The 24,487-nt window shown below is 47.5% G+C and overlaps 1 protein-coding gene across 2 annotated transcripts; it reads right to left on the bottom strand.

Moving 5' to 3' along the window:
• Positions 1-704: 704 nt before the first annotated feature.
• LOC135810339 (fibrillin-1-like) lies at positions 705-22,013 on the bottom strand. 2 transcript variants are annotated; one of them, XM_065323827.1, is made up of 8 exons: positions 21,235-22,013; positions 19,114-19,230; positions 12,496-16,787; positions 10,498-10,827; positions 8,031-8,196; positions 3,449-3,554; positions 2,656-2,798; positions 705-1,342 (listed from the first exon to the last, which is right to left on the bottom strand). In XM_065323827.1, exons 1-3 carry the CDS (start codon positions 21,440-21,442, stop codon positions 13,006-13,008), a joined length of 4,107 nt encoding a protein of 1,368 aa, XP_065179899.1. In that variant the 5' UTR covers positions 21,443-22,013; the 3' UTR covers positions 705-1,342; positions 2,656-2,798; positions 3,449-3,554; positions 8,031-8,196; positions 10,498-10,827; positions 12,496-13,005. The 2 variants fall into 2 exon arrangements, with proteins under 2 accessions (XP_065179899.1, XP_065179900.1); XM_065323828.1 differs by lacking the exon at positions 10,498-10,827.
• Positions 22,014-24,487: the final 2,474 nt, after the last annotated feature.

Below are 24,487 nucleotides of genomic sequence, written 5' to 3'. Positions count from 1 at the left end.
GTACGTGCCCTGGAGCTGGTCGCAAAAAAAGAATGGAATAATGGAAAAAATGGAAAAATGAAAAATAGGGATTCACTGGCCAGAAAAGTCACTTCAATCAGCTGTGTGGTGGATACCAGACTAAAATTAGTGGCGGTCAATTCATCAGTCTTGCAAGCTGTTGAATGGTGTAATCCCAGGACAAGTTGCTCTGTCTAACATAGCTGTTTGCTATCACTGCTTTCGCGATGGGCATGTCTGAGTCTGGTCGCTGGAGCTGGGCCTGCGGGCTGGCGACTCCGAGGTCTGCTGCCCTCTGCGCCTGTTTATTAAAAAAGAAGTGATCGCGACGCCATTCCGGTTTGTTATAATTTGAAACATTTGAGTGTACTGTAGTACTGTGCTAAATCAGCGGACAGCTTGCTGCTTTGTTCTGTGCGAACTCATTGCTGTACACGTAACAGAGTTCCAAATTCTATCTATTTTGCGCCCAATACACTGTTTATCACAAAACGTGAGTGACTAAGGATTATTATGCATGTGTTGCTGTATCAATCTGGAATTTACGCCACAAGATTTCCAATCATGTTACTTCACTACAGACCATAAATTCATAGCGTAACTTGTAGTTCCTTGGTCCTTTTTCTTTTCTATCAACACTGTACGTGGGTGATGTCTGAATACATGTTCCCATCCACAACAACATTATCATCTAGCAGCCAGTGTTACATGTACTACACCTCTCAGAATGCATGTTCATGGTGCAAAGGAGCAAGCGGAGTTCTGCATTGAGCGGAGCAGCCATTAGTACAAGGACAGATAGAGTGATTTGATGGCACAGCAATGCTATGTGCTTGTAACGGCCGAGCTACATGATTATTCGTGATTGAACCTATCCAATTCTGATCCAAAAAATCAACAAACATGCAGGCAAAGCATGAGTGGGCTCCGGCAGCGCTCAGGCGTAAACACGTGTGCCCAAAGCTGCTGCTGGCACTCCGCTCTATCTAGAAATAAGCAGAAGCGGTTGGTGTAGCCTAGAGACCGCTTGGAGAGTGTTGGGAGGATGTGTGGTTATAAAGGATGGTTATAGCGGAGGCTGCGCATACAGAGAAAAGAAAAAAAGCACGTTAAGGTAATGGCATAGCCATAGTTGTTGGTGTGCATCTTGCTGTATCCAGAGCAACAACAAAAATGCCGCTATACTTTGGACAGCAGAATGGCTAAACGGCAAAGAAATGGTCAAACTGCAGTTTTGTAATTATTAACGACTTCATGTACTTGAGTACAATATCGTCAGTGCCAAGTCCAGCGAGGACAATGCGTCCAGCAAGGCGGCAGGGTTTCTGTTAAAGCAAGGCTCCTGTAGAAATGTAGAAACGAGCAAAAGCAGAGAACAACATCATTATGTCAATGTACGTACCATTGGAACATAGCATGCACAATTTAGCGTGTGCCTGATAGATCAGCACCCACCCCATTACAGCCTCTCTCTCAACTCTTTGTCTGATTGTGTCCAATGGAATACGGATGTATTAAACATGTAATTCGCTCCCTGAGCTCTTCTTTGTATATCACACGTTCAGATGTGCATCATAACAGTCTGCATCTGATACATATCCCTCAATGTTTGATTACCGCTTACTACGTGAAGCTCGGGGTAAAAACAATTATTTCATCCTCCTACTATTGTTTGAACTAGCTCTCCCTTTCGGTATAGATTACTTTATTGGACAGCCTGGAACCTCTCTGGTTTACAACACACTCGTTGCATTTTTGTAACTAACGTTACACCACTGAAACTGCGCCAATGAGCACTCGACTCAATAATCGGAGCTGAAAGGGGGAAACAAATGAAACATAGTGTATCCATTCCTCTTTCATCCTAGAGGGTGGTGGCGTTCCCACGGCGGATGCGGAAAACTCGGCTTCCAGCCGAGTCTCACGCGAACCGTGATTTTTTTTATTTTTTTTATCCATTCCTCACTCCCGGATTTAAACTTACGTTTGTTATGTGTATAACCTTTAAAGATTTATTTATTTATTCTCCCGGCGTAGTGTGCGGGTTACAGTGAGGGCTGCATCCCACCCGCCTGTGTGGATTCACAGGAAGTGTGAGTTAAGAAGTCTGAAGAAAATGTTGAACGGCCTCTGCTGGGATGACGACTACACCATAGCTCAGTGGTTAGAGCATCGCTGGCTACAAGCGAGGGTCCCTGGTTTGAGTCCTGGTGGTGACAGTCAATTTTTTCTTCAGACTTTTCCCGTTTGTCTCTTTCCCTCAAACCAGTCATATTTATTTATTCAACATCTTATGGCTTCCTATGGCAGTCAAAACGGGAAGACGTGGGTGATAGCAAACCATGGTAAAAGAAGGAGAAGATTATATACATGAAAAGGAAACAGCCGAAAAGCTATATTGATTAGTTTTGAGTATTGAAGTACACAACAAGATACTTTTCTCAAAACATTTGCCAAGTAAGTTTGTACACTGCAATGCTTGCCATTAAACTTTCAAACAAGTCTCACTAGCTCTGAACCCCTAACATATGTAGTGTGGCTTGTAGGCTGATTGGTTGCTGAGGCATATGCTACCTCAATAGAAAAGAAGGCATTTCAGGCTTTTTGCTTGGAAACTTAGAGATAGAGTTGCCCAAGCCCTAGCAAATAGCTTACCAGATTTGCGGCCGTTATGTCTCCTGAAAGTCTGGGACGTCCTCGGCCGTCTGCGGAATATCTTCATACAATTGGCCATTGAATGATGTGGTGTGGTGAGGCGGATCGTACGCAGGGATGTCGTTGGAGTAGAATGTGGACGGCTGTACAGTAAAAAAATGCATATGCGCGTATACATCTAATTTTGCCATAGATCCGGTGAGAAATTACGTAATGGATGCACCCTGTGCATACTTGATGACGTAATGCATGCAGATGGTGATGTAATGGTAAATGTATGCACACTGGGTGCACACAATGATGTAAGACATGCAAACGTTGAACACATAATACTAGTATGATGTACATTGTGTACATTGTGTACTGGCTGCCACAATGCTGTGAACGAATGACACAACCAACACGTCGAACAGGCTCCATGCTACAGCACTGCTAAATGAAATCCAGTCCCGTCACTTAAGTAAGCGCAGGGCGTTGCGCAGCCATTGACCTGCGAACACTGGGCTGCTAAATGATGCCAGACGTACACTTGAGTGACACGACTGGATTTCACTGAGCAGCGCTGTACATGTATTATTGCCATCTTTTGCCATCTTTCTATCTTGCCATCTTTTAGATTTGCGTTGGGTTTCAGTTCCCGTTATGGCAACACAGGATTGAATCGAACCACATTTGCTTTGCTGGTATAAGAGGCTTTTTCCACGGTACATGTATAATGCATTTCAGGTCATTGCCCGCCTTATAGGCAACGGGTTCCACGTATGGTGTCAACAGCATGCACACCGCAACTCACCTCTGCTAGTCTTTGATATGCAGGAGGTTGCTGTGTAGTAGGCCACTGACCCGATACTGCCGATTGGTTGACCATCGTCTGCACGAGCTGCTTCCGCTTCCACACTCTGCAGAGATAGGGAAAAAATTGTGAAAGAGAAAGTAAATAAGGAGACTGGCTGCTCCGGCCGGTGAAACTAGCGATTCTTTCACCGACTGACTGACCCTGCAAACCATTCAAGTGAAATAAAGCTGCGTGAAGTGTCCTTCAAAATTTTGACTGACCCTTGCTTGTAATGGCTACCGTCTGAAGCACATCAGACGCACATGACCTTTCCACTCCGACAACCTCCGAATGGAGATTTCTTGTAGATTTGCTGAGTAGGAGTTTGAGTCCGAAGTCACAACACCTTAGAAAGAGGCAAATCTTATTTAAATTTAGAATCAACTCGTAAAAACTCCAAGTCAATCTCCCATTGACACAAACCTCGTTTATTCAACATAATCATCCTATCCAATAAAAACAGTTCATAAAAACAGTTCATAAAAACAGCTTTTTAGGATCGGACCCAGTCCGCATAACCAAGAGAGCTAGCTCCCTTGGCTGCTGTTGGAATATGCAAGAATGGGCCTTCCAGATAAGGTCTAACAAGGAGCAGTGGCTATAGTTATGAAATGAACACCGGTAACCATGGAGACAGACCACACTCTCATTATAGATACTGGTTATAAATAGACCAAATAAGGAAAATGATCTGATAGCCTATGAAAAGTAAAAGAAATTGAACCAATGACAACAAATACTCGTCCAGCACACGAGTTGTCATAGCAACACAAATAACAGCTGTCCACTAATTTTGTTGTTGGAGATTGAGTAGGAGTTTTTACTGGTTGATTCTAAATACAATAAATGCTCCGGCCTTGGGTTTATGACCAATAAAAATGTTCGGTTAACGTAGGAGTTACCCGTTGTTAGCGGTCACGTACCATTGCTTCGCTCTTGGCCTTTATAACGGGTTGCATAACCCTCCTTGCGTGTGTGCACAATCTTGCTCTCTCTACATACTGCTGTGTATCATAGACATCACATGCCCACGCTCTGCGCATGCGCAGATTTCCTGTGCGCACAACAAGGCATGCTGTCTTTCCAGTTTCCTTGCCTGCAGTCAGCTTTCAAATTCTGAACTCGAAAATTCTGATTTCTGATTTGAGTTTGCCTCTGTCCTGCTTCAGAGTGCCAGTCCTAGTTCTGCCAATTGGCTGCCGTCTTTAGTATTCGCTTTCCTTGTTCTCTCTCAGCTCAGTCCCGTCAGATTACGTGTCTTCAGCGGCCAGAGATTATTTGAGTATTATATTCTCACGATGGCTCGTTTCTCGACCAGACAAAAGACGCCATCGGCCAGAGTGGCAGCTCAACCTTCCGATACAGGACATAATGTGCGTGTGCGGCGAAATCCTGTTCGTCTTCAATCGCCCAGAACTCCAATACCTCCCCACTCGGATTCTGTTGTCTCCGACGTTGCGTCGTCAGTTTCTTCTGCCGCCGCCTTGAATGTGGCCCCTGATCCCGGGGCGACAGCTCAAACTTCGGCTGCAGGCAGTAATGCGCGTGCGAGGCCAACTCCTGTTCGTCGTCAACCAACCGGGACTCCATTATCTTCCTCCGCGGCCTCTGTTGTCTCCGACGTCGCGCCGTCAGTTTCTTCTGCCGCCGCCTTGAGTGTGGCCCCTGATATACTTGCTTCGGCCGTTTCTCAGGCAGTCGGCCAGGTCCTCCAGCCCCTGATGGAGCGAGTAGAGCAGTTGGAATCTGCTGCAGCCGTCGAGCCGCCTGTCAAACCCAGCTCCGTTCATGCATTGGGCCATCCGCCGGCTGCTCATCCGTCGCTCTCTGTACCTGATAAACTCCGCGGGCGATTTAACGCGGCGAGTTTATTGATTTCGACGACCGCCTCCCGGACCAGCTGGGTGTGGAGCCCGATGTGGTCCAGCTAGCTGTGGGGGCTAACCGCTCTGTCCAACTTGTACAGAAGCCAACTCAGGCCCAGCGCCGCCATGTCCACGATGTAGCGTCATGGCTCGAGGCGTTTACTGTCTACACGAGAGTAATTGTCGCGGCGGCTCCAGATAAGGCAAATGATTTGCTGGCATATCAGGCCACTGTTCTGGATGCAAATAACTCGTATTATGTGGACGCATGGCTAAGTTATGACAGGCGTTTCCGGCGCACCATAGCCTCCCAACCACTGTCGTACGACTGGGCTATTATCGACTCTAATTTGTGGCAGCCGTCATTCACCAGCCGTGGTCGCCCGAGATGTTCGCGCTGTTCTCTGGTGCACCCGGTGGCCCAGGCCCGGTGTCACTTTAGACCAGGGCCTCCATCCGACGGCGCTGGGAGTGGAGGTCTGTCGCAGTCCAGCGCGCCAACCCATCTTGGGAAGCCTATCTGCCGCAACTTCAACAGGGACCAGTGCAACAACTCATTCTGCTATCGTGCCCACGTGTGCCTTCAATGCCACGGGAAGCACCTAGAAGTCAAATGTGGCAGGGGACAGTCCGCCACCTCAGCGTCTGCTCCGTAAACATTCTGTGGAGACTCCCATCAATGTTAGCCGATTAGCCGGGCTCCTTAACCATCATTCTGATCACTCCTTCTCTCACTTTGTGTTGCATGGGTTGTGTCACGGTTTCACGATAGGCCATTCTGCTGCTATATCTGGTTGCGTTCGCAACCGCGAACTCGCCTCACTCCTGGGCCACCTCTCGTTCGCTTCCAGAGCAATTCCGGCCGCCCGTACATTCTTACGCCGCCTGTATGACCTCGACAAGGCCACATCTGAGATGTCATCTCACCGAATGCTGCACCTCTCAGCCTCAGCCAAGGGCGACCTGAGCTGGTGGCACCAGACTCTGTCAACATGGAACGGAAAGTCATTTTTCCTGCTAGAGAAGTGGATGCCCAGCGCTGACCTCCAGTCGCAAACCGACGCAAGTGGCCCCATTGGATTTGGAGCCTTTTTCAATGGTCGCTGGTTCAGAGATGACTGGTCCCCGCAGCAACTGGAACTAAGCATTACCTACAAGGAGCTCTTCGCCATTGTCGTGGCCTGCGCCACATGAGGGATCGAGTGGCTGCGTGTGGAGTTTCAGTGCGACAACCAAGCTGTCGTGGAGTGCCTGAAGACGGGCACGAGCCGGTCTCCTGCAGTCATGGCACTCATCCGCACCCTGTACTCAATCTGTGTGAAGCACAATTTCCTGATCCGAGCATCGCAACTGCCAGGAATTTCCAATACCATCGCTGATGCCCTGTCCCGGAACAAGATGGATGCCTTCAGGACCTTTGCTCCTACAGCTGCGGAGCGGCCTGACACCATGGTCCAGCCGATTACTGAGTAAGTGTAAAGACATTCACTTAGGATGCAGATAGCGTTCTCTGTCGATTCTACTCCACAATATCAGTCTGACTTTATGCCTCTAGAACAACGCTCTGTGTGTACATACTTAACATCTATATTGGCTGTTATCACCCGCTATCTCCTCTGGCCCTAATGGGAATGTCGCCATGGGCACTCCTCCGTAACTGGCCTCTCGCGCACTACTATTAAACTCGCATGGGTCATAAACCGCTCCTGCTCAACGCAGGCCGACCCACAAACTCGCATGGGTCACAAACCGCTCCTGCTCAGCGCAGGCCGACCCACTTGGTCATATGCAGCTCCTGCCCTCGGTAGGCCCACCACACGATTCGTTAACGCGCACTCAATTGAGGCCAGCTACTCTGCCCGACATTCCCATTCTTCCAAACTCACTCTTGTGTCTTTTGGTGTGTCGCGTCCTGCACGCGTGTGTGTCTACTCTATACTCTAGCATGGGGAGTAGAATGTTAAACTAATTATAAAACCTCGGGGGACCTCGGTTTTTATAATAGTTTTTATTGGTCATAAACCCTCGGCCTCCTCATTTATTGTATACTTAAAAGCAGCTCATTTCTTGACACAACCGCACTACATGCCTACTGCTAAATTCAACCGCTTGAAAAAATTGTATTGCGGATGGCTTGAAATGTATGACCATCAGCTTCACAAAGCTGCACTGTGCTTCACTGCAAAATGCAAAGCTACAGAGTTTGTGTGAGTGAAATCACTTGAGATGCACTTCCCCCTGCACAGGACCAGTATCACATACACAGTAAGGAGATGGATAATCTAGGGAGACAAACATGGGTGTGAGGAATCAGGAACAGTGAGCATTTCCCTCCCAGGCTGTCTGTTTTAGGTGCATTAGGTTCAGAGCCTGTTTGCCAACTTGCGAAATATGGCAGCAGTGATCCGGGGTGTGTTTGGGGTCAGCACGCCGGTGCATTAGAGTACTTGAAGTGTAAGTCCTATTAGGGGTCAAATCTCGTTTCCATTACTCTGTCTAGAATGAGCCTGCATGTACATGCACAGCCATCATCCAACTAGATGTACTCGTGAAGAGCTCCAAGACTAAGGAAGAACAAAACAGTATCACAGCTGATCAGTACAGGATGCTTGGAACGGGCAATTATTATTCTCTAAATACAATGATGATCAATGAACTGGCACACAATACCATACCTTGTCCAGAACAAATAGATGGCCACCACGCAGGCAGTGATAACCACGATTGCTCCTGTGAGGCCGATTACTACAAGTATTCCAGTTGTCAGAGTTTCTGTGCTCCCCTGCTTTTGACCAGCTGATAGTGGTGGTGAAGATGTGATGGCTATGTACTCATCAGGATCTGCACAGAAAGAGACAAATTAACCCACACCTCTTTTTTTCTGGATACCGAAGTTACGGACGCGTCGGTCTTCCAGGCAACCTCCGGGCGAGTTTTAGTGGAAATATTACTAATCCTTTGCCAATTTCAACCACTTTAGGAGCTGCATCTGCGCCTTGATCCTTGAAGGGTGGTGGCGTTCCTACGGATGTGGAAAACTCGGCCTCTATATAGAGAAACCGGATCTCACGCGAGCCGTGAATTTTTTTGCCAATTTTGTTGAAATACGTGCACTCGTATTTGAGACATGCGCCAGGTCTCTGGCACTTCCCCGGCCAGACGTATGTGATTCAGAGTTTCGGATACGTCCACGTCATGGGAAGTGCCTGCTCCCAGACTTCCCAGATAATATAGATATATGTATTGGTGCACATAGCCACCTTGCTCTTACTACAGTGTAGTGTAATCCAATTTTTTAAATACATTTCAAGAGAATAATTAGTTAGTACTTCAAAAGCATATTCAGTATAATGTATCCGGACTGTCCATTTTTCCCTTGCATCCATCAAAGAACACTTATTCATTTGTTCACGATCACATGATGACAGCCAAGGGCGTTTTCGTCGCTATGGCAACCAATGAAGTAGAGGCGATGCTGCCAAACTTCTGATGTATTACTTGAGGTTAACACCGCCTTCGATTGGAATTGTGATGAAAACGAGTGCTGGACTGAACAGCAGTCGCCAAGGCACAGTGATTTTAATTCAAGTTTTTCGAACACTTGCATCGAGAAAGAGTCAGTACCGTAAAGTCCACTGCAAACGCCCACCCCATTTTTGCAAGATCTGCCGGCCTATACGCACTGACCCCGTGCACTTTCACCCCTGCTCTACGAAAGTGCATCTCACACCGTAGCGCGAGGAGTGCTTTGCTACGGTAAACTAGGTCCATTTTCCAGGTTTCAATATATTTTGGGCACTAGTTACGAGCTAGTGTCTCGTGATTTTGTGATGTTGGTTGTTTTATTTCGCAAATCCAAACGGCAGTTTAATACTTCGGAATAACAAGGCAGTGAAGAACAGGCTATTGCAGAAACCTTAGTACACTTCTGACGGTGTTTGAAGCCATCATTTCCCAATCACGCAATGCGCAAAGGCAAGGTTTTTTTCGAGCACTTCAGAGTTTTCAACAAAATAGCAGCGACTTTGTACGTGTAGCTTCTGTGACATCCCCCCTGTTCAACTTGCAACTGCAATACTGCGACGTTGAATGACGCTTCGTCAGAACAATCACCATTCCATTCTGAAAGCGCGACATCGTGGCACTGCAGAAATTTCATGATTTGAAAACCAGATGGATTCTACGGCATTACTCCATGGAGAACGAACTAATAACAAAGACGACTCATTCATCATATTAAAGGAAATCTCGACCGAAGTTTTTTCTTTGCAGCAAGATAATGATAATCGCTTTTGCAGAGCCTCTTGGTAAGACATAGGCAGTTTGTAGGCATTTTAGTCGTTCTTGTACGCATTCGACCTTCATGCCAGTTTTCTGCAACTATATTAACCTGGAAAAGAAGAAAATAGTATGGACCCGCTAGGGTGGCCGTTTGCAGAGGACTTTACGGTAGTAGGGAGGAGTATACAGAAGTCAGTGTCCTGTTGCAACAGACCGAGTTTCACGTACATTTAAATCGACTAATATGGCCACAGCGACGCATCCCGCCTGTGTTCGGATCATAGATAGAAACAGTTTCCACAACTTTTTACATTAAATGTTGCTTAGTGGATAAACTTTTTGGTTTCGCAATCTGTAAGTTCCCCTGCAATGACACAAAGCCGCACGGTCAAGTAGACACTTCCTTTCATCTACCAAACGTTTCCTTCCCTTCTCTTCAGGATAGTACAGGGAACAATGGAAATTTTGGACAAACACTATAATTATATTTCTATCACCTCTTTGCTGTGCTTCATTCATTGTACAAGTTCATTTGATTTTTGCCTGTATGTCATCTGATGATTAGGCATGAAAGTATACTTGTGAAAACTCTCAAATTGCTGAAGAGCCTGAAGTATGTCCTAATTCTAGGTATAATTGCATTCTTGTCTCCAAGGAAAATGTACACTACAGAGTCTGTGAATGACAAGGAAAGAAAAACGACTACACTTTAACATTCGATTTTGACCATCTCCAAACTACTGCTTGAACAAATTATAATTTCCGTAGCTATGCATGACGTTACTTCAGTAACATCTGGCGCTAGCTAGGGTTTACACTAACTTTTGCCTTCAAATACACTGAATTTGCCAGTTCGCCTACCATGATAGTTACACAGATCCTCCTGGTACCAGAGAGGCTGACAAGGGTCACGGCTGCATCCGTAAATGTTCAATGTGTCCGTGCGGCGGTATCCCTCTCGACACTGACATTCGAAGCTACCCCAAGTGTTGATGCAACGTGAGCTCTCAAAGTCGCATATTTGTATATCCCATTGACATTCATCAATGTCTTCGCACTCAGATGACTCAAAACCGGTCTTGAGGCCCGCTGGACAAACGCATACATAGCTCCCTTGAGTGTTGGAACAGGTCTTCTCATACCCTTCTCGTCCGCCGCAGTCGTGGCTTCTGTCCGAACATTCATCTATATCTGTGTTAGAATACCAAACAATAAAATGGCCTTCCTCGAGAAACTAAGACTGCACCATAGGCAACCAATAATATATTCATACATCCTCGCAACCCTTTAAAGGGAGGTCTGGTGAATTTTCTTAAACATCAAACGATACAAAGATGGCTGTTGAGAGTGCTGTGAAAACAGTATTTTACCGCCTGTTGTTATTCTTAGCCACTTGAATTGCTTGGAGAGCATTACAAATGAAATTTAGTTCTCGTTCCACTGCGAAAACTCAACAACTATCTATTTCTTAAGGTAGGCAAGCTTCACTGCGGCCACTCCGATTACATGAAAACCGTACACACACCATCCTCAAATCAAGTGGTCTCTTCGCTGTAAATTACTAGTATCTCAATTAAATTAAATTTTTCGGCCAGGAGCCATCATCATGTTCGAGGAGAAAAACAAGTGAAGAGGACCATATTATTATGAAAACTGCCCATCTTTCGGAGGATAGTTGACTGAACACGGCTCAGCACTGCCAGGTCTAAGCATGCAGAATACACACTATAGCATCCTCAACGCAAAAAATGAATACTTCGAAGTACACATTTTCAGAAGATTTTAATCTCTACATAGCATTCAGTATTTGCTAGATTTGTCACGTGAACCTTGCATCTGATGACTTATCTGAATTTGCCCAGAGCAGATTGAATTCAGTACACATACTCGTAAGTCCACAGAGTATCAAAATCTGCTAAGATGGATCACCATATTAAAGTGCTTGATTCATAATGATATACATTACGAAATAGAGGTAGCGACTTCGGCGATGATTTTGTTTAGGAATGGGTTTGCTCCCACACTGGAGCTCGCGCTATTTCGCCACCGACTTGACACTTGACTGACTCACGACTGCCATCCAGAGAACACAAGAAGTCCATCGAACCTTTGACTCGGCAAACCTGCAAGAAAGCACCACTCCCTGCTCAATACACAGTGTTTCGGGGAATTCACCCCTCATCAGTTGAGCTTGAGTAGGCTGAGGAAACGCTGGAAACGGAGTGTCTCTGTAAGTTTGTATCCCTGGTGATGTTTGTGCCTGAACAGTACTATATAAGTGGTGCTTTTCAGGCACAATCTTCCTCAGCCTACTCAAGCTCAACTGATGAGGGGTGAATTCCCCGAAACACTGTGTATTGAGCAGGGAGTGCCGGGTGCTTTCTTGCAGGTTTGCCGAGTCGAAGGTTCGATGGACTTCTCGTGTTCTCTGGATGGCAGTCGTGAGTCAGGCAAGTGTCAAGTCGTCGGCGGAATAGCACGAGCTCCAGTGTGGGAGCAAAACCATTCCTACAAAAATGATATCCATTCATGGCATTAACGCAATAAATAGAGCGAGCTGCGCACTCAGTACAAACACCACAAGCCTGGTACGAGGGAAACATGGATGCTGTGAATGGAATTTCGGCCTTTGACCAATTTGTGGTGGGTCTGATCTAATCACCTCCCACCACATCAGGACCTGCATCTGCGCCTTGATCCAAGAGAGTGGTGGCGTTCCTACGGATGCAGAAAACTCTGCTGTTAACAGTGAAATTGTTTACCAAGATTTGCTTATGGTGTTTGTACTGAGTGCGCAGCTCGCTCTATTTATAACGTTCTTATCTCCACGGAAGCTTTTTTATGTATGGCATTGCTCACCTTGGCAGGATGTTGTGCCCAATTTTGAATACCCCGGTCTGCAATCACAAGTGTACGTTCCTGGAAGGTTCCGGCAGGTCGGTCTTGGGAAGTCACAGGCAGGGTACAAGATAGTACACTCATTCGTGTCAACGCATTGCAAGCGACGGTCTGTGTATTGGCGGGTATTATACGACCCTTGGTAGCCATGAGCACACCGGCAGAGATAACCCGGACTGGTGTTTACGCAGTATGCGTTTTGTCGGCATGGCGACTGCCGACATTCATCCACATCAATGCACAGGTCACCTGATCGGCGTGTCCCCTGCTCGCAATCACACGCATACGTTCCATTCTCCTGCATCTGGCACACGCGGTGCAGCCCGCACGCAGACCGGGCGACGCGGCAATCGCGCAGCACGCAGTCACTGCCGTCAGCAGTGGACCGGTACACCGGGTGACACTGGCACGCGTATGAGCCGGGCATATTCACACACACTCCCCGCTTGCCAGTGCAGTCGTGACTGCCGTTCACGCACTCGTTCCGGTCTCTGCAAGAGTAGCCATCAAGCTGAAACCCGGCTGGCACTGGCATACAAATGAACCTGCAGTGTTCGCGCAGGCCCCGTGCGGCTGACAGGCACTGTACGTAATGCATTCGTCGATATCCGAACATCTCACATGCCCGTCCTCCTGTGGCGAGTGCGTCAGGTTAAAGCCGGTGCGGCAACCGCATTGGTAAGCCCCAACTGTGTTGACGCAATCCAGGCCTTTCCGACGGCAAGCATCTAGCACCAAAACATTGTCACACTCGTCTATGTCAGAACAGACAGTTCCATTGCCCGTAAAACCGGCGCTGCAGATGCATTCGTACGATCCCGGGGTATTACGGCATGTCGAATGATTCTGGCACCGAAAAGTATGGCCATAGTATGGCAAACACTCATCACGATCAAAGCACAGTGTCCCGTTCCAGCTGAAGCCTTCGTTGCAGCGGCAAACGGATCGTGAGTAGTAGGGATAATTCAAACAGTGACCGTTCACGGTGGAGCATGCCGGGATCCGGCTTTCGCAGAAGTCAATTTCCTGGCACTTGCCCGGCCGCCCGGATCCGCTGTGGCCTGTCCAGCAACCGTCGCACGTGTATCCGGGGAAGAAATTCACACACGCGGCTTTCTCGTCACAAAACCGTGCTTCTTCCGCGCATTCGTCCCGGTCGACACATTGGTAGCCGGACTGGACGGCCCCGTCAAGGCAGTCACACCTATAACTGCCAATGGTGTTGGTGCAAGAGCCATACGGGTCACACGCCATCTCCGCGGAGCACTCATCAATATCAACGCAGGAACTTTTGTTGGGATTCAGCCAGTATCCGCTAGCACATCCGCACTCAAAGCCACCCGCTATGTTGAAGCACATCACATTCTCGCCGACCCCATGGCCACTGCTGCAGTTATTCATCGCGCTGTCCCGGCATTCGTCAATGTCCATGCAAATGTGTCCATCTCCCGTGTATCCATGACGACAGCTGCCGCAGTGAAACGACCCGTACGTATTGGTGCAGCTTGCCAGGCCACTGCACCGGTAAGCGTGACATTCGTCCCAGTCGACGCAAGTTCTGCTGAGCAGCCTGTAGTCTTGACTTTGTACAAAACCAGTCTTGCACGCGCAGTGATGAGCACCCAGTGTGTTGACACAGGTGCCGGTGTTATTAAAGTCACAGTTGTGAAATCCCAGTGCACATTCATCTACATCAAAGCAATCGCCGGGCAATCCAGACCCAGTGAAGCCACTCTGGCAGCCGTTGCACCGATAGCTCAGCTCATGGTCAGCACATACACCGTGCACATCACAATACTTTCCTGGGGCAAATCTGCTAGAGCATTCGTCACGTTGTTCGCACCTTCCCCGCCAGTGAAATTCCCGGGTTCCCGCGACGCAATCACACCTATAACTACCGGGTGTGTTGATGCATGTTCCATATGGCATGCACACTCCTTGCTCACTACATTCATTGATATCTACACAGCCAGAGCCGTGGGGCTTGTACCCGAGCTTACAGATACACTTGTAGCTGTTCAGTCCAGTTCCCCAGCAGACCTTTCCCTGAGACGAGCAGTTGCTGACCGCATCGGAATTATTAACCCTGCACTGGTCAATAAAATAACAGTGGCTATGGTGGAACCAATTCGACAGTTCTGCGCCGGGCTGGCACTCACAAATATATGATCCGAATGTGTTCGTACAGTTACCGTTAGCGTGCCGCCAGCAATTGAATATGCATTCATTCTTATCTACACACTGATCGCCGTCCAGCTCGAAACCCGGATCACAATAGCAGCGAAAACTTCCCTGCGTGTTGCTACATCGACCGTGACCCGATGCATTGCAAGGCAGCTGCCCCTGATCCGATCTGAGAACACATTCATCGATGTCGCTGCAATTGCCCACTGTTCCGTCACCCGTGTATCCAGCGAGGCAGCCGTGGCACTCGTAGCTCAGCGGCGTATTAGTGCAGTTGGCGTGCTCGTCGCAGAACATCCGATTGACGCGATGTCTCCTGGAGAACTCATTACGGTCGGTGCAATCCGGCGGAACGGTACCGTCGGGGCACGCACATTCATAGTAACCAGGGTGATTGAGGCACGTGCCGAGCGGCCGACACTTCCCGTACTCCACGCATTCGTCTGTGTCGTCACATGTCGCCGTGGTGACGTTTCTATGGTAACCAGACCTGCAAGCGCAGTAGTAGGAGCCGGGCGTGTTGTGACAATCCTGGCCTGGGTTGGTGCAATCGTTCCACTCCGGATCATTGCATTCATTTGTATCCGTACAGGCAATGCTACTGGACCATGGCAATTGCTGGTATCCTTCATTACACGCACACTCAAAGCTGCCGATGGTGTTCACACAGTGAGAATGGCCATGGCACTGCTTATGATAGTGTACACACTCGTCAATATCAATACACACATCATCTGGTCTCCAGTATCCGGGCCGGCAAGCGCAATAGAACCTGTCTGGGCTGAAAATGTTTCGGCACGCATGAAACCCGCTGGCGTTGCAGTAGCTCTCGCAGGCATTCAGTGCCCGGCACGTTGTCATGCCGACGTGCGGATTGTTGACGCAGGTATTGTTGTCCGCCGTTGAGCAATCTTGCACGCTTTCCAAGCACTCACTGTGGCAGTTGCCCGGAGAACCGTCTCCGGTGTATTTGAACGCACAGGTGCACCGATAACCTGGGGAAGTGTTTGCACATTGGCTGTGTGTATCGCAGTATCTGCCACGATTCCATGGGCTACATTCGTCAATGTCGTTGCAGCCATATCTGGAATAACCATGTGTTCCTGGAGCGCACTGGCATACGTAACTTCCTCTGGTGTTCAGGCATGTTGCATGGGAACCGCACGGCTTCCCCAGTTCACATTCGTCTCTGTCCGCACACGTGTCATTAGCCGTCATTATGTACCCGATTGGGCACGCCCGGTTGCACCTTGCCCCGGTATATCCAGGTTTGCATTCGCATTGGAAAGTCCCGATCGTGTTGACGCACTGTTCCTGCGAGGAACACGCCGACGGATACGTTTGTTCACATTCGTCCTCGTCCACGCATCGGTTAGGGCCGTCATTCTGGAAACCAGGCAGACAGTGGCATCCGTGACTGCCCTCAGTGTCGAAGCACAGTCCGCCCTGTGCCACGGTGCAGTCAGCCAGCTCCTCCGTAGCACATTCCGCGATCTTCTGGCAGAAACCAGCACTCCCGTTTCCGCTGAATCCCGGCAAGCAACCGTCGCACCTGTAGCTCAATACCAGATCCACACACCGGGCATGGATGTCGCAGAAGTGGCCACGGTGTCTGCCGGCGCATTCGTTCCGATCTCCGCAGTCGCCATCCTGCATTTCAGCCCCGGCCGAACAATGGCACACGTAGCTGCCCTCAGTGTTCTGGCATGTAGCGTAGGGACCACAGTACGGAGGGTACCTTTCACACTCATCCATATCTGAGCACACGATGCCGTCTCCACTGAATCCGCTCTTACACACGCAGCTGTATGCACCCGGAGTGTCAAGACACACTGCATTCGCATCGCACCGTGCCGCTAGGGATCCCGTTTCGTGACATTCGTTCACATTCTCACAGTATTCTGAAGCGGCATGTCCGGATACGGTGGCGCTGTCGTCAGACGTACTGTAACCTGGCAAACATCCGCAAGTGAATTTCTCGCCCGTTTGGTTGTTTCGCTCATTCGTGCACATGCTGTGCGGTCCCAAGCTGGTACATCTGGCGTGAGGCACGACACATTTGTTTATGTCTGTGGGTGACAAGGTAGCATAGAACACCAAAGAATAAGAGCAGGGATATCATTCTTTGTGACGATTTCGAAAGATTTTCACACACATGCACACACACACACACACACACACACACACACACACACACACACACAAGCACGCATGCGCAGTCATGCGTACACACACACACACACAAGTGTAGTATCCCTGCCCGACCAATACGGAAGCAGTACGGAACTAATACGGAGCTTGCCTGATGTATATTTAGTGTATCTCCGTATATAAGCATACGGCGTCTGCTGCATAAAAGCAGCTGCGCATTTCTGTTTTAATTTGTTTTGATGAAGAGAAGATTAGATTAGATTGGATAGCAATGAAAGCTAACTCGAAGAATAAGGATTCAGCCTCTAGGTGAGCACCGGAGAGAAAGTCAGTTATTTTGCCGCATCTTCTTTCACGAACGATTATATCTCAGGTGTGTACCTGAAAGTAGAATAAAAGTAATTATTGTTGATTTCACCGCGCCTATCACTCGGCTACCTATTACATTGGTGGCAGCGGTGTAGTTTTAAATAAAACAACGTGATTCGACCCCAGACCCCCATGGCTCAACCCGCTGCAGCTCCCTGCGACGAATCAAGGGAGGGTATTCCCCAAGACCAGCAGCGTTTGATTTTCCCCGGCACGCAGTCGGAAGCAGGAGCCCACTCTTCACTTTGGTACTTCGCCTCCGTGGTGGAATGCAGATTTTCGTCAACACTCTTCCTGGCTAGACCATCACTCTTTACGTCACGCAAAGCGATGCTATCGACAATGTGAAGACCACGATTCAAGACGAGGAGGGAGGTCATTTGTCTGACGCCGAGCTAGCCGCTCTGAGTGACCGGCTCAACCAAGATGAAGATAAAACGTGGCTTGCTCTCCGCCGTAGCTCCAGCCGCCGCCGTGGTTACTAACGCTGATTCCAGGTATGGCATTTTCTTTCCTGTCTTCCTTCAGTCTCCCTGTTCTCTTCAGTCTTCCTTTATGCGAGTGTGTGAATCCAGTTTAGTTTGGTAGGCGTCTGATCATGGTGAGCCACGGCTTACCCGGCTAACGTGGGACAATGTGTGTGACAACGCCCCTTATAGGTATAGTGTATTCAGTTCGGTTTTTGACCTGCGATGTTCCTGGCGGGTTGTGCCAGCGTTGTGCAGCAAGAGTGCTGTGGATTTTCAGGTCCAATTTGGAGAACAGTTCTTTCCCCTTTTGACCCCGTGAGATCGTGTGAACCTGGTGTGCTTCTACTTTATGATTTGTTATCAGTTCATTTCTTCTGTCTACTCTAAACGTTATCATTTCCGATATAATTTGCCATCTTCCGGTTGACGCTGTGTTCGTAACTCTTCACTAATTTTTTGAAAACCACGAGGGCGTGATAATCTGTAGGAAGGGAGGGTGTAGTATCCCTGCCCGACCAATACGGAAGCAGTACGGAACTAATACGGAGCTTGCCTGATGTATATTTAGTGTATCTCCGTATATAAGCATACGGCGTCTGCTGCATAAAAGCAGCTGCGCATTTCTGTTTTAATTTGATTGGAAGAAGATTAGATTAGATTAGATTGGATAGCAATGAAAGCTAACTCGAAGAATAAGGATTCAGCCTCTAGGTGAGCACCGGAGAGAAAGTTATTTATTTTGCCGCTTCATCTTTCACGAACGATTATATCTCAGGTGTGTACCTGAAAGTAGAATAAAAGTAATTATTGTTGATTTCACCGCGCCTACCACTCGGCTACCTATTACACAAGCACGCATGCAGGAACACGCTTGACAAATCGGAGCTGGAACCATGGTATACTGGTTCATCTCAGGCTAAACACATCCATCGCAGTAAAGCGTTCCAGTGACCCATGCAACACATGCCCTGATCATACAGAACAAAACTCGACTATTCCAACAATTAAAACTATTTATCAGCTCTTGCCGAATTGAATGAGCTTTGTTAGCTTAGCTCATTGCGTGACACTGCAAATATTTTATTTTGTAACCGCCGCGCATTTGTCACCAGACACTTTCAGTGCATTCCATAGTCTACTTTCTGGGAACATTTTGGTAGAACTGAGCCTAGGTAACTATGACAATATGTAATACAATACACCAGGGGCTTTTATATTTTGTACGAAATTAATACAAGAACAAATTGAAGTGCAGTTGCTGAATATACAATTCAGACGCAAGGAATAATCTGGTCGGGCAAATGTACGTTACGGAATGAACAATTCAGGGGCAAGGAAACATCTGGGTGGGTGAGTTTCTGACGAACAAATTCAGCAGCAAGGAATAATCCGAGTGGGTACTTACTTTGGCAAAACTTTCCGATATAGTTAGAGGTGCAGTCGCATGTCGACAACCCGTCCATACCAGTACTGCATGTCCCACCATTCTGACACGGGCTCGAGGCACAGGTACTGGTAGTACCTGTCAGAATGTCAAGCAGAAAACGACACACACTGGTATTGCACCCGGAGCGACAACATTTCTGACCAACAAAGCTTCTACTGTTGCAAAAAGAAGAATTCCACATGTTTACACTACGGGATTTCCCCATTTTACGTCAGAGTTGCTCAGACTGTTTTTTCTGCAAGTGTGGAAACACCACCACCCTCACGGAACAAGACAGAGAAGCAGCTCCTGAATAGGCTTTATCCAAATCGGCCCGGTTTTTTCGCCTATTCGACTTTTTGCATAGCTCAAAAATACATCAGATTCGGCTGCAAAATCAGGTGATTGTTCGAAAATCGGCTGCAAAATTGAAATAATTATAAATTCTTTTAGCCGATTTTCCAATATTATTGGAAAATCGACTAAAGAATTTTTGGCATATTGGCTGAAACATTGGTGGGATAATGGAATACAGCTCTGCTAGATGGAACTTGCCAAAACAGTACGCTGTAGTTTAGTATTTTACCAGTAACGATCTTCCTAATGGCCAATGTTTGTTTGAGAGAAGGTCAAAGGGCACGAGTCACATGACCTCAACGCACTAGTACTACGAGCGGTCATGCTTGCAGCAACATCATTCGTTCCTAAACGCACTTTGTAACAACATTTGGTAGATTTCCGGCGTGTCTCAAAGGAACCCTCCAAAATTGGCGAAAAGCTTAGCTATTTTTCGATCAGTCTCGTTTTCGGCGAATGTTTCACCTGGCCGATTTGGGGAAAGCCTACTCCTGAATCGGTGTGAGGCGAATAGATCAGACCCGCAACCAAAGTGGTCAAACACCACAGATCCCATTTGTTACATCCACTGGGATCTTGGACCAGGCTAAGAGTTCCGAGTCACCTGTGTGTCCCAGCAAGGTTGGAGAATGCACCTGTTAGAATCAAGGAATGATCAGTAGGTCAAACCCAAGATCTGCCTAAACTGAAATCAATACCCAGCGTATAGGCCGCAGAGCGTATTTCTGGCTGACAGTCGGAGAAAATGGACATGTAGTTCAAGTCTGTCCCTGCGGGAATTTGCGGAAAAAACTCTCGAAAACTTGCGCAAGAAATTGCGGCAGAAAACAACAAAAAATGCGACGAAAAGTGCGGAATGATGCAGAACTTACCAGGAATTCGCGGAATTATTTACAGAAAATTGCGGATTTGGGCCAAATCACGAAATATGTTGCATCGTATATCTAGTTGGGAGTAGTCGAGTCGTACTGTGCAAATAACTTACAGGATCATGGAAAGCACTGCGTGAAAGGTGCATAGAAAAGTGAGATATAGTGCAGAAAACAACAAAAAACGTGGGAGATCGCTGATTTTCGGGAAAAAAATGGCGGGTTTGGGCGAAAATCGCGAAATTTGTTGCATCCGTGGAATCGCGATTTCCTGGAGGGACAGTCAAGTAGACAGGTGACTTCAATCTAGGCTACACCATACTGTATGAACACCTTGCCACCGGACGTGAGAAAGTGCAAACAAATGAAAAACAACACCTTCATAGCGCTGTCATTGTGTCCTCCTTACCCTACCTTGATTGCCATAGTTATTAATTCATTTGCTTTTGACTTCACTGGTTTGAGGGAAAGACACAATCGGGAAAGGTCTGGAGAAAATTGACTGTCGCCACCAGGACTCGAACCAGGGACCCTCGCTTGTAGCCAGCGATGCTCTAACCACTGAGCGATGGTGTAGTCGTGATCCCAGCAGAGACCGTTCAACATTTTCTTCAGACTTCATTTGTTCTTTAGTACAACGGTGAAAAAAATTTCGCGCTGAAATCATTGGCGCTGTCAAGACACGGCGCTGAAATGGCACCGAGCTGAAATGCCTCGCGCTAAGGCGGTCGCGCTGAAGTGCACCGCGCTAACATGGACGCGCTGTCGCGGGAGGTCACCATACTACTCCCTGGCTAGAGCCCAGATATTCCGACAAAGGACACACAACTACATAGTGCAAACCATAATCTAACATCGAACGTTCCTTTCTCACCATTTTTAGTGACATTTGACGTAGTCAATCCATCATCGTCATGGGTCGAAGCTCCATGCTCTTCTTCTTCCTGCCCACTGTCAGCATCGAAAGGATCGGGCAGCTTCAGTTCCGGCTCGTCCTGGCAGTGACTGTCGTGCGGGAGCGTGGCGACGCACAGGACAACCATGGCTGTTAGCCTCAGGTACATGTATGTGTCCCGTTCCATCTCGCGGCACCCAGCATTGGCAGCAAAGGCAGCAAAGGCAGATCGACTCCGCTTTTAGTGTTCAGGAAGCGTAGACTCTACCTATCTTTCGACTGCTGTAGCCGACCCTGGTACTATGCTACATGTATTTCTTGGAAAGATTCGAAAAGGCTACATAAGGTACGCCTTTAGCGGCAGCTCCTCGAGTTTATCTCAGTGTTGATAGTAGACCAGCAAGAACAGATCTCGAGAAACTGTCAGACAATGTGCAGTTTTAAAAATTGAGTTCCGGCTTTCCGTTCCGCAGTGTGAATACAGTTGCTCGTGGCAGTCGTCGCCAAAGCGAAGTGCGTCAACTCAACATGATGATTGATGTGGCCTCTTTGCATTTCCTCGAGGTTTGTTCATGGTAAATCTACACGGCTAGCGACAGCGTATGAAGAGACCCTTTCTGGACTCGACGACTGAACCCAGCCGTATATTGCAACAGTCCTGACTGACCGACCTCATGCTGTATGCAAGATACACAGACTGTCTGTGCTACCGTTCTGACCGACGGACCTGATGCTGTATGCACGCTGTAGATCTACTGATCGTCTGTGACTACTACATGTATTAGTATTACTATTACTAGTAGTACTAGTAGTCTGTCCATGCACAAGTCCTGACCGAGCAACCCGATGCTAAGTGCCACTGTATGCAGTCAGTATGTACTACAGTGCTGGCAACTGAAATCCGACCCCTGAGCGGTGGGTTCACATTCTTTGCGATGTGAGCGAGCCGCTCAGGGGGGTCGGATTTCAGTTGCCACCACTGTACTTGTACGTAACATGCCCGCAATGAATTGCTACTGCTAGTGCTTCTCCTCACTCGTAAACTGTGCACATTCTGGCGATCTACTGCTATTCAGAATGCTATCCTTGCCTCACACTCACAAAACCCTGTGTCTGCTATCCTTGCCTCACACTCACAAAACCCTGTGTCTGCTATCCTTGCCTCACACTCACAAAACCCTGTGTCTGCTATCCTTGCCTCACACTCACAAAACCCTGTGTCTGCGCTACTTACATTCACTACTTGAGAAGGTGTTTCTTGACTAGCCCCCACTTGTTCCTGTCCCAAGTCGTCCACCCAAATCCAAGTGTACCATCAAAATCAGTCATTACTAGTCGCTTTGGCCCTTCAGAATTGAATTCAAAGTCTTTGAGTTTGGCTGAATGGCAAGCGGTGAATGGTACATGTGCATGGAGCCCTGTTGTAAAAGAATCACAAATCAGGCTCGTGAATTCGTCAGTGACACAAGTCACTCATAAAATACCGGTACAGTTTTAGCTCTGGACTTCGCGAACATCATCTTACCGCACGGTATGGATCCTCACATTTGCTGTCTGTTGACTTTCTGTACATGGACTGGACACTCGGAATCACGAAAAACAGGTGTAGTTCATCCTAGTCTCTTTCAATTTGTCATCAACCACTACGCAATAGCTGCACTCTCCAGCCAACCTCGACACTTTGCCACAGCACACCATCAGAAAAGCGACACATCCGTTGGTACGAGTTGGTCATTATACCTGTCAACATTGCATTTATTCAATCATTGTGGTATTTTACCGTACGAGAGGCTTCTTTATAATGTTGGTATTGAAGTCTATCTTAGCCCTTCCACAGTACTTAACTTCCATAAAGAGTTTTAAACTCGAAAGAGCTACAGTAAAACCTGTCAAGGCGACCACTCGGATAAGGCGACCACCTGTTCTAGAAGACCACTGAAACCAGGACCAAGGGGTGCTATTTCTAGTCAATTGACCCTGGATAAGGCGACCACCTAGTGACAGAGACCACATTTTGAAGGTCCCTTGAGCGGTCGTGTTAGCCAGGTTTCACTGTCTACGCACTATGGAGGAACTCCGTACCAACGGATATGTTGCTTTGCTGTTGCCATACTGTGGCAAAGTGTCGAAGTCGGCTGGAGAGCGCAGTTGTGGTATGATGGTTGATGTTAATCTGTACAGTCGAATGCTGGTGCTTGGCCTTTTTTTCCTCTCAGTTTGAGTGCACAATTATTATCAGATTTTTCAATGCCCTTCCGGCCTTGTATGACTTTAGAGAAAGGCAATGCGCCAAATACTTTCAAAATTTTCTTGACCTCCCTGGAGTTCAAAGTGATTGGTGTAATCTGGACTGTCAAATAAGGGGTCGTCCATAAAAATTAATATCGAACTTTTTTCACAAAACGAAATAATTTCGTTATGGGGTGGGAGGGTGTTGACCAATTTCGTTTCAGAAAACATTGATTCATATACATGACCGTTGTATATGCATGTATGTCAACATTTTTTTACATTCTGAGGGGGAGGGAGGGAGGGGTTGGGTCTAAACTAAAATAATTCGTTTGGTGAAACAAGTTCGATATTTACGGACGGACCCTTTAAGCGAGTGGTGACAAAAAAATTGCTGGCGTGAGTGAGATTTTTTTCATTGTGCGTATGCAGTGTGGCCGTAATAATGAAAAGCAGACAAAATAAATTATTATTCCCGGTTTATAATCTGAGGATTGTACCCTCAATGTGACCGGCCCCTTGTAGTACAATCCTGTAGTACTTGCCCTAGGCCCTAGAGCTGGTCGCAAAAAAAGAATGAAATAAAAATTAATATAAAATGGAAAACTTAAAAATACTGATTCACTGGCCAGAAAAAAATTCACTTCAATCAGCTGTGTGGTGGATACCAGGCTAAAATTTGTGGCGGTCAATTCATCAGTCTTGCAAGCTGTTGAATGGTGTAATCCCAGGACAAGTTGCTCTGTCTAACATAGCTGTTCGCTATCATTGCTTTCGCGATGGGCATGTCTGAGTCTGGTCGCTGGAGCTGGGCCTGCGGGCTGGCGACTCCGAGGTCTGCTGCCCTCTGCGCCTGTTTATTAAAAAAGAAGTGATCGCGACGCCATTCCGGTTTGTTATAATTTTGAAACATTTGAGTGTACTGTAGTACTGTACCAAATCAGCGGACAGCTTGCTGCTTTGTTCTGTGCGAACTCATTGCTGTACACGTAACAGAGTTCCA

Source organism: Sycon ciliatum, chromosome 2, assembly GCF_964019385.1.
Source record: "Sycon ciliatum chromosome 2, ocSycCili1.1, whole genome shotgun sequence".
Classification (NCBI taxonomy): Eukaryota; Metazoa; Porifera; class Calcarea; order Leucosolenida; family Sycettidae; genus Sycon; species Sycon ciliatum.
Note: the sequence above shows the minus strand (reverse complement) of the source record. Positions and strands in the feature narration are given on the sequence as shown.

Coding starts and splice junctions, on each gene's coding strand:
- LOC135810339 (XM_065323827.1), bottom strand. CDS start 21,442: ATGGAACGGGACACATACATGTACCTGAGGCTAACAGCCATGGTTGTC. Junction 19,231..21,234: donor GTCAAATGTCACTAAAAATG/GTGAGAAAGGAA, acceptor ACATTCTGACAG/GTACTACCAGTACCTGTGCC. Junction 16,788..19,113: donor TATCGGAAAGTTTTGCCAAA/GTAAGTACCCAC, acceptor TGTCACCCACAG/ACATAAACAAATGTGTCGTG.